This window comes from Vombatus ursinus, unplaced genomic scaffold (genome assembly GCF_900497805.2).
Source record: "Vombatus ursinus unplaced genomic scaffold, bare-nosed wombat genome assembly UNPS02014770.1, whole genome shotgun sequence".
Lineage (NCBI taxonomy): Eukaryota > Metazoa > Chordata > Mammalia > Diprotodontia > Vombatidae > Vombatus > Vombatus ursinus.
In genome coordinates this window covers 40039206-40049551 of record NW_020954548.1, presented here as the reverse complement: position 1 = coordinate 40049551, position 10346 = coordinate 40039206, and the positions used below count along the sequence as shown (strand labels likewise).

General features: G+C 43.1%; 1 protein-coding gene across 3 annotated transcripts in view; it reads right to left on the bottom strand.

Moving 5' to 3' along the window:
• Positions 1-1061: 1061 nt before the first annotated feature.
• The window catches only part of LOC114043981 (39S ribosomal protein L28, mitochondrial-like), a 10537-nt gene continuing 1252 nt past the window's right edge, over positions 1062-10346 (bottom strand). For all 3 annotated transcript variants that reach the window (XM_027863284.1, XM_027863282.1, XM_027863283.1), the window contains 5 exons: positions 8450-8751; positions 6666-6818; positions 5165-5299; positions 4491-4577; positions 1062-1656 (listed from right to left, as the gene is read on the bottom strand). In XM_027863284.1, coding sequence (XP_027719085.1) covers positions 1558-1656; positions 4491-4577; positions 5165-5299; positions 6666-6818; positions 8450-8737 — 762 coding nt within the window. In that variant the 5' untranslated portion in view covers positions 8738-8751 and the 3' untranslated portion in view covers positions 1062-1557. The remainder of the gene's footprint in view (positions 1657-4490; positions 4578-5164; positions 5300-6665; positions 6819-8449; positions 8752-10346) is intronic.

Below are 10346 nucleotides of genomic sequence, written 5' to 3'. Positions count from 1 at the left end.
AGAGAGCTTTCTTCATAACATCCTGAGGTAGTAGTTGAAGTATTGTTATCCTCATTTTAGAGATGAGGAAACTGAGGCTGCGGTTAGGTGACACGTCCTGGGTAAGATAGCCATGTGGCAGCCCTTTCCACTGTACCACACAGCCTCTTTTAGATCTCTTTCTCGGCTTTGGGGCATTTCCAAATCAGATTAAGCTGCCTTTTATGTCTGTTATCTGTTACTGATAGAATGTTTTAGAGGACATGGCCAAGGACAGAGGCTACACTGAATATAAAAACTTTGGGAACCATTTCCCTGATCTCAGCTGATTAATCCTGGGGCAGAAAGTGCTTTGATAGAAAAGGCACTAAGTAAATGTGAGTTGGTATTATCATTAGGTATAGTCTTCCAATTCAGCTCAAAGGCAACAAGTAAGGCTAAACACAGAAGTCCAACAAAATCCTCTGGCATTAATCTCCGTATCAGAGCTTTGAAAAGGAGCACCACTGCACAGCAAACTGGGCCGCTGTTGTTTTTAGGTTGTCACTGGTTCTTTGTGTGATCTCCGACACCACTTTCTGTGTAACACCTCTAGGCCTCTGCTCACCAGCCCATACGTACAATGGGAACAAGGGCGAGATTCCACAGATCTGCGAGAGTAAACTATGTAGCACCTTCGTGGATCAAGGAAAGCTGTCAACGTGAACTGCCCAATATCAGATACAGATCCTACGGTACACAGCACTGGTCCTTAAAGTAACAAGATGTTAACACAGGCTGTCCGGGAGGCAACAACTCCCTGGGACAATGGAAAACCACGGGGGAAGGGGTCATAGGATCCTGGTCCATAGGATCACACATTCTGTCTAAACCTCCTCATCCTGTACATGAGGAACTGAGGTCCAGAGATACTGTGACTTGTCCAGGGTCACAAAGATAATAATTAGCAGAGCTAAGTTTCAAAACCAGGCCTTTTGATTAAAATTTCAGCCCTCTTTCCTCGGTATACACTTGTCAAACTCAAGATTCTATAGTTCTTTGAATTATAGAATTTTTAGAACAAAAAAGGATATTAGAAGTCACCAAATTAACCACTTTATGTAAAGGGCTTCTACAAATGTCCAGAGTATCAGTCTCACATCAAGAGACTACAGGGGATGTGACAAGCTCCAGTGGTTCTACTGCACAAGACACGCACTAGCTTCTGATCCCTGGCAGACCTCTGGCATGTGTGGGTGGCTAAAGGGACACACTGGGACAGTAACTGGATCACTGGATGGGTTTGTTTATTGTTCCTCTGAATGACTGTGTCTCAGAAAAATACAGGTATCGAGTTCAAAGCATCAGCGGGCACTCAGGGAGTGCTGTGATTTGGAGCTGGCACCACCAAAGGCAGGCCAGGAGCTCGGCGGGGCGGCCAGCAGGGGGGACGCAGAAAGTCTTCATATACTCTGCTTCCCACTTCCCTGGGAAACATGCAGCAGTGGGTTTGGACTGGATATGATGGGGAGGAGGAGGAGGAAGAAGAGGAAGGGGCCTCTTAATCAAACAGTCTGGTCTCTGGGCAGTTCCTGCCCACTAGGCTTTCCTTTGCATCACAGCTGGCTGCGAAAGTGCCTGGTCTTGAAGCTGCTGAATGAGTTCTTCCACATATACTTTGAACAGAGGGACAGGGTCCTGAAAAGGGGAGAAACAGTGGGTGAGGGTCCTGCAGAGCAGCTGGCACAAGAGGAATAGAACAAGAGTAGTGGAAGCTAGTCCAAGGAGTCAGAAACACACATGTGGACGATGTCTCCCCCGCCAGCCTCAGCGGCCACAATCCCTCCTGCTGAGAACATGCCTATCATGCCCCATCAAAACTCATCAGCTGCTACGTTTCCCAAAAGACATCCCCAAATGGTGATACTTCCCTTTGGTACCAGTTTACCCCATGAAAACTCAAACTATGTTGGGAGAGACTGAGCAGCACTGGGCTCCTCCAGATTAACCTCTGGAGTCTGGAATCTTGTGAATGCTCTGGTTTGAGATGGCTGTGGTGAACAATGACTATGTTCCTGTGTTGGACAGCAATCTACCCACCTGGAGTAGCTCAGTAAATTAAACAAGAGCCAGAAAACCCAGTCACTATCCTGCTACCAGCTTTCTATTTGCAACTGAATTCAAAATCTCTCTGGATCTGTAAGGCAGAGATGGAAATCCAGGCTCCACCTACAAACATCCCACCCACCATCCTTCAATCCTTGATCCCTTAACTATAAATGATCTCTCCATCATCTCATCTCCTAAGTACCTGGTCCTTCTCTTCTGCATTTACCAAGTTCCAGTTGGTGTTACATTTACTGTTAACACTTCACAGACATTTGTTAAGCATTGGCTATGTGCCAGGTGGTATGGTAGGCATGGAGAAACAATAGTAAAACAGTTCCTGACCTCAAGAAGTTTCCATTCCATAAGGAGAGGCCCCATGAACACAGCCAAGTAACTAGAAAACACACGCCAAGTTAATTTGAGGAAGGAGGGACCAGGGCTGGCCTCCTGCAAGAGGAGCTGAGGAAGGAGTACATTTCAGGCCTGGGGTGGGGAGGAGGGCAGCGTGTGCAAAGGCACACATGCAGAGATGAAATGCTGTGAATGAAGATGGTAAGAAGCCTGATTTGGTCAAAACAGTCTGTGAATTAAGGGAAGTAACATTCAATAAACCTAAAAAGGGAGGTCGGGGACACTGTGAAGGCCTATAAATGGCAAACAGATATAGCTATGCTTTATCCCAGAACAAACAGGGAGCCGCTGGAGCTTTCCGAGTGGGAAAACAACAGACAGACATGTTTTGGGAATATCATCTGGCAGCTCTATGGAGGACAGCCTGGAAGGGGGAAGAGGCCTGAGGCAGGGAGGCCAATTAGAAGGCTCCTGCAAAAGTTCAATGGAAGGGTACTAAGGACCTGGACCAGGGTGGTGGCTGCACAAGTAGAGAAAAGGGGATGGCCTCAAGATGTTGTGGAGGCATAACGAACAAGACTTGGTAACTGACTGAGTATGGGAAACTGATGGGGAGGGAAGAACGAATGCCGACTTCTATGACCCACAACTGGGGGACTGGGAGGCTAATGGTGACCGAAGTTAGGAAGATGAGAGAGCTGGGGGGAGGAGAGAAGATGAGCTGTTTTGGACCTGTTGAATTCAAAATGCCTACTGGGCATGCAGCTGGAAACAAGAGGCAATTGGTGGTGCAGGCCTGAAGCTCAGCCTGCGTACAGGTTTTATTCCAACTGGACTGTAAGCCTTTTGCGGGCAGGGATCTTGACTTATTTATCCCTTTATCTCCCTTACTAATATTCTCAAGACCTCACAAATAGGAGGTGTTTAACAGTCATTGAAAAAATGAACTAGGTGGAGCACGAAAAGAAAACCACATAGAGTCGGGACCAGTTTGGTAGATGAGACAGCTTCTCCTTTTCTTCTTCCACGTATTTGAACAAGCCCTCCTCTCAAGCCTCTACAGACAGCTTGGAGCAGTGCAGAGAGGACAGGACTGAGAGGGAGGAGGTCTGGATTCTAACTCTCACTGCATGACTAGACAAGTCTCAAGGAACAGCTCACTCAGCCTCAATTTCCTCACTTATAAAATTACACTCCCTACCTCAAAAAGTTGTAAAGAAAGCAACTGCAGTGTGTTACATGAGTTGATATTATTTCTCATCCTTCTTCAGAACCTAGCTTGGGTGCTGGCTCACTCAACAAATTCATTATTAAAGGCCTACTATGTGCAAGCCACTATGCTAAGACTATTCCATGAAGCCTTCCAACTGGAAGTGATCCATTCCTCTGTGAATCTCCTATGCCACTCAGACCTCTCCAATATACCATTCGTAACATCTACCAGTCATTTGTGCTATCCAATGCCTCTTACTCAACTATCAATTCCTTGAGGAGAGGGACCCTGTCTTTCATGTTAGTCTTTCCCCAGCACCTCGCACATGGCAGTATACATAGGAAACCTTTAAGTGCTTTGATATCTAAATTATACATGGTTTAGGGTCTTAGGATGGGATCCTTGTTCTGTACTCAGTATTTCAGTAACACTATCTAGACCGTACATTTTGTATAGTTTGACCTTTTTGCCTACTGTAAGTAAACACGCTAAACTGATGTCTAAGTGAGGAGGGCAGCCCCAACACAGAGAGGAAGGGAGCTGCTGAGCAGCAAAGCCAATCGCCAAGAGCTGACAAAAGCTTTCTCTGTTGAGAAAGCAGAAAGGCTCCTGAATAGGAATCGGGACTAGGTCTGCTTCTGTTCCTTGGCCAGAACTGGCAGAGTTTTTCCACAGCTTCTCTCCCATCTCTACTGTCACTCCCATCCATAAGCTTGAGATGAGGATGCCTGATGCCCCTGCCCCCTCACAAGTCACCTCTCTCATGTCCAATGTAAACAGCTTGAAACATCAGCCTGGACATCAGACCAACAGTGGAGGCTGCTCTTGGCCCTTCAGAGACCTTGTTCGTGATACTCACTTTTTCTTCCAGGAGTCTTTGTTTTTCCACTGCTTCGTCTAACGTCAGCCCGACCCATTCAGCCTCTTCTTCTGGGATCACAAACTCCTATAGCATAAGGGAAAAAAAAGGGAAATAAGGATAAAGACCCTAGGGTCCTGTAAGGTACAGTGGTAATAATAACAATGACAGTTAACATTTAAACAGCACTTTAAGGTTTGCAAAGAGTTTTACAAACATAGCTGAAAGAACACTGGGTTAGGAGTCATAAGATCCGAGTTTGAATCTCAGCTCTGTCACTATCGAGATGGGTTACCTAAAGTAAGACATTTCCTTTCTCTAAACCTCAGTTTTCTAATTTGTAAAATGGAGATAAAAATAGTCACACTACCTACCTCATAGCCTATCCTCAGAGGCAAGCATTTTATATACTATAAATCGCCTGGCACAAAGCGGTGCTTAATAAATTACATTTGTTGACCTGAATCTAATTTTGATTATTCTAAATTATAGATGAATATAATTATTAGGTTTACTGGAGCACCAGTTGTGCCAGAGGTTGTCAGAATAAGAGGGAACACCCATTTGAAGAAGAGTGAAGGAGGCCCCAAGCATGTGGGGCTGGATGATCCATGGATGAATTAACTCAAATGGATGTGCAGAATTTAGCCAGAAAAATCAGTTTGGCTGCTCACCTTGTACTTGTCATAAATAGCTTCTCTCTTTTCTGGATCATCTGGGTGGAGCTGAGGGTCCCTCCGGGCAAGACGCAATAGCATTCCTCGTTTCAAGTCCATTCCAAACTTGGAGCACAGATCCTCCTTTGGAGTCTGTAGGTAAAGTCATACACATAAATCAAGCACTAATCATGTAATTGAATTTGATTTTTCAATAATCTTCAGGAATGCAAATGAAATATCACTATCATACAGGCTTTAACAGGTACCTATTTCTGGAAGAAACAGAGACACATTACAAAGAGTTTACCTGAGTAAATCAGAATTATTTTACATATTTAAATATGTAAAATCTTGTGCTTTTTGAATACAGATTCACATCAGTAATGGAAAATATCTATTTTTTTAAAAAATTTTATTTTTTCCAATTACATATAAACACAATTTTTAACATTTTTAAAAAAATTTTGAATTCCAAAATCTCTCCTTCCCTCCCTCCTCTAGCCCCTGGTTGAAAAGGCAAACAATTTGATACAGGTTACACATGTGTAATCATGCAAAACGTAGGAAAATATCTTTAAATAAACTAAACATTCTTTGCAGTGACTTTCCTAACTAATCAATGGACCACTCAGTGAGTTCTAGATCGTATTCAGAAAATAAAGGAATTTCAGAGTGACCTCGATGGTCATCTAGTTCAACCTGTACCTATCAGAAACTCCTTCTACTGTATTCTGGGATCTGAACACAATGTTATCCACACTGAGCCTGAAGCCCTCTAGTGAGGGAAAAGGCATCATTACCCAAGGCAGGTCCAGTCTAGTCTTCCCTTTTGGATTATGTGGATTATTTGGAAGTGCTCCCTTATATCAAGCTGCAATCTGACTCTCTGCAACAATGTCTCAGTCCTGCTCTCTAAGGCTAAGCAGAACAAGTTTAATCAATTCTTTTATTTACCAAGAGTCAGACATAGGGCAGACCTGAACACAATCGGTCCTGACTCCACAGCCAGCTCTCCACCCATCCTTCCAAGGGGGGGTCATAATGGAACCCATTTTCCACATGACTGCCCAGAGGATTAGAGGCTCTTAAGACACAGAGCTAAAATACTGGAAAAGAATTATCATGTGTCATTTTTTCCATACACTATCCCCCTCCCCCATCAAGTCTTCTCTTTTCCAAGCTAACTACAATTCTTTCAAATGGTCCTCATATTACACAGCTTCCAGTCCCTGTCATCTAAGATATGGTCTAAGATATTGTCAACATCCTTCCTAAAAAGCGAACTGAACGTTGTAATACAGGGTGGACAACGAGATTTCCATTCTCTGAAATTCTACATTGGACACTAAACCTTAAATCTCTAGTTTAATGTCAAGCAGCAGCTGTGGCTGCCAATCTAACTTCATAGTAAGCCCAGGCAGAATGAAGTCATTCTGTTCCTAGTTTTGATCCTGCCCTTGAAACAAAAACTTGGCTCTTCTTTTCTTTTTCCCTCTCCATAGACCTGGGGCCTCACCTTGAGGATATAGAAATCAAATCCATAGGCTTCATCAATTAGATCCAGAGTTCTCATGGTCACCATTGCTGTGAATTTCTTGTCCAAGATCTCACTGTAAAGCTCTCGTTCATACAGATGGGGCTTCCAAGTCTTTTTCACGCGCCTTGAGAGCTAAAAGCAGAACAAAGTTTCTAAGAGTGAGCAAGCTGTTTCCAAGTAATCACCAATGCTCTTCCTGAAAGACAAGCAACATCTCCCTCCCCCACCACACAGACTCGGTATTTCTTCCTTCCTTCCTTCTTTCTTCAGCTGAGGTACCCATCATCTGCATTCACTTGCCTCATCCAGCGCCAGGTTTGCTGTTTCCTCTCTTCTCCTGTCTCCTTAAGTGTAGTTCTGTCATCCCTCCCGTTCTTTTAGTTCAAGGGAAAAGCCTTAATAGGCCACCAAGTACAAAAGCTCTGTAGATTCATCAGAGGCCAGGATACTGTTTGAAAGAAGTTATGGATCATCTAGTCTGCCTATTTAGTACATAGAAGGAAGTGTAGAGGATCGGTTTGAAAAGGTGACCTTGCCAGTTATACTACACTAAAGGGGGACTGTTTTAACAGACTAAGTCAGCTGTCACCTTCCTACTCTACATCCCCCTAAAATGCAGACATGATCCACCTGCTCCATTCTTGCCACTTTCATCTCCATTCATATCTTGAACTCCGAGCTAGCTCAGCCTCCCAGTTAGTCCCACTTTGACGTCTCCTGGAGTTGATGTCCTTCTCCTAACACTAATGACCTTCAAAAAGTTCCATCTTACTAGAGAAACATTAAATCCGACATCATGGTTCACTAGCATTCACATTCCAAATAACTAAGCATGTGCGAAGACTGGGAGACTAAAGCTCATGTGATGTCTAAGGGCTAAGCTTATGCCAAAAGTGCCAAAAGGCACAAGGAAGGGCAGGGGCAGTTTGGAGGTGACCAGAGGGGACATTCCTCTACATCATGTTATTATTGGCTCAGCAACAGCTAGAAGTGAGAAGAGTTGCTTGGCAGAACAGGGAGGAGGAAGGGCAGGCTTATTCTTCTCTCCTCAGCCCTTCCTAATATCCAAGAACCTGCCACTACCAGAAGGAGAGAGAAAGGCCACTGGCCTTTCACTTTCCCACCATCGAGGCAATTGTGAAGCCATGAAAGGAGCACTTGCTGTAGAATCAGAAAACCTGAGTCCAAGTTCTCATTCCACCAATGACCAACATTAACAAATGAAGTCATTTTCCTTCTCAGAATGTGTTTCCTTGTCCACAAAATGGGGACAATCGTATTTGCAACACCTACCTCCAATCTAACCCGACAAACATTTTATTAAGTCCCTACTGTGTGCTAGGCATCATGTTAGGTGCTGGGGATACAAACACAAAAACGAAAAACCTCCCAGGGTCATAGTCCAGAAAATGATTTGTGGATGTCTATATGAATACGAACTGTTATTAATTAAATTATTTCATTAAAAGAGTGATGCTCTTTTTAAAAATTAAAAATTCTACTTAGAAGAATTAAGAATGTCATCAAAACATCCACCTTTTTTTTTTCAGTTACAGTGGCATTTAGTTAGCAGAAAAATTATTATCTATGCTTCACTGAAGAAAACTGAAGATAACTTTGAATTGCATCTCTATAAATGAATGGAGCTGTAGCAACAGTCACTTTATGGACTTGAGAAAGAGACCAGCCCATTCTATACTCTTCTGGGCCCACACTAGACCACCGTCACTAACCATACCTCTTACACACACACACATACGTACCTTGTCATTGTTGGCATATCTATAACCAATGATCCAGCCTTCGCCACCCCAGAGTCCCTTCTGGGATTCAGGGGGAAAGTAGAGCGGGATGGCAACATCCTGGACAAGCTCACGTTGTCCATTCTTCGGATTTATCTTATACTTGACCCCGTGAGGTTTATAATGGACTGCTGTGGGTGTCCCTTCGTTTTGCAGTGACTTGAGGTAGTGTTCAGGCAAGCGAGAGTAAATCCCTTGCCTCAGCTTCAAGGTTTTCCAGAGTTTAACAGGGTACTTGTGCAGCGGCATTAGGGGGAGAGTTACTGTGAAGGAAAAATGCCCTAAATTATTTCTAGTACCATCACTCATATCACTAGTTATAACATCATAGGACTTAGGACTAGAAAGAACTTCAGACATCATCTAGTCCAAGGGTTCTCAACCTAAGGTTTATAGATCTCCAAGAGGTCTGGGAACAAAGTGTGAGTGTGGTGGGGGTTCCTACGGACTTGGATGTGGAAAAAAAAAAAAGACAACTTTATTTTCATTAACATCTAACTGAAAATTTAGCATTTCCTTCAATTAGGAATTTCTTTTAAAAACCATTATTCTGAGAAGAGATACATAGCACCAAAAAGGTTAAGAACCTTTGATCCAGTACATCTCCTGCTTCATAGCTGAAGAAAGTGAGGTCCAGAGATGATAAAGTGACTTTCCTAGAGTCACACAAATAACAAGTGGTCAGGCTGGGATTTGAACCCAGGTCTAACTTAAAATCCAGTACTCTTTCCATGACATCAATCTGCTTCACTATACATTTTTACCAGGCAAAAAAATAAAACAAAACAAAAAACTAGGACTAGCAATAACTAGGTAAAGAAGGTAGTAGGGTACTAGTAGGGTACCCAAGTTTGGGTAATATCTCTCTCCTACTAAAAGACTTCTAATTACTCTCTACCACCTTAAGAATAAAGACTGAATTTTTTAGTTTGGCCCTTGAGGCCTTTCACAATCTGGCCCCTTCAGATCTCACTGTATAAATTTGGACAAATCACACCCCTTCTGTGGTCCCATTTCTCAACCTATTGCTTTTTCCCTTGCAAAGTGAGGGGGTTAAAGCAGGTGACCTCTAAGGTCCTTTCCAGTGCTGACATTCTATAGTTTTGTGTTTTAAGGTCCTTTCCAGCTCTGCCATTTTATAATCTTTCTAACTTTACTGCATGTAACTAGTTTCCTATAACAGTGCTCTAAACTGGGCTACGCTCTGCCCCTTGAAGAGGCTTTGAGCTCTATTTAATAGCTGACAATCTCCCTTATTTATCAATGAAGGGCAATCATGCAATCACAGATGAGTGGTCACATTCCATTCAGTTTTCCCACTAAAATATGGGAACTGTAACCATTGCCTCCGAGGCCTCTCATTGTGCTGTACAGGAAAGACAACAAACATTAATTAAAAAAAGAAAAAAGCATTAAATTATTGAGGGGGGGTGCTTTTACTTATTTATTTTTATTATGGGATGGAAGAAGCAAGATACCAGCTCGGGGAACAGAAGAGTATAATCCACTACCACCAAAGCCATGATACCAAAGTGTCAGAGCTAGGAGGGGATCTTAGAGATAATTTTATTTTACAGATCACGGGAAGTAGTGAACTAGAATCAGAAAGAACTTCTGAGTGCTCAGCTGGTAAAGCAAAGAAATGTCTAATTTGTGTCTGCAGGAAATCTGGGACTTCTGGTTTAATTCTGCCTTGAAGAGAATGCTAATTTTAGCCCAAAGAAGATTTAGAAGGGATGTTATAGCTGTTTTCACAGCTGTTAGATGAAAGAGGAATTTGACTTGTCCTATTTGTTCCCACAGGCAGGAGAGAGGGGAGGAGAGAGGGGGAGAGAGAGAGAGAGAGAGAGAGAGAGAG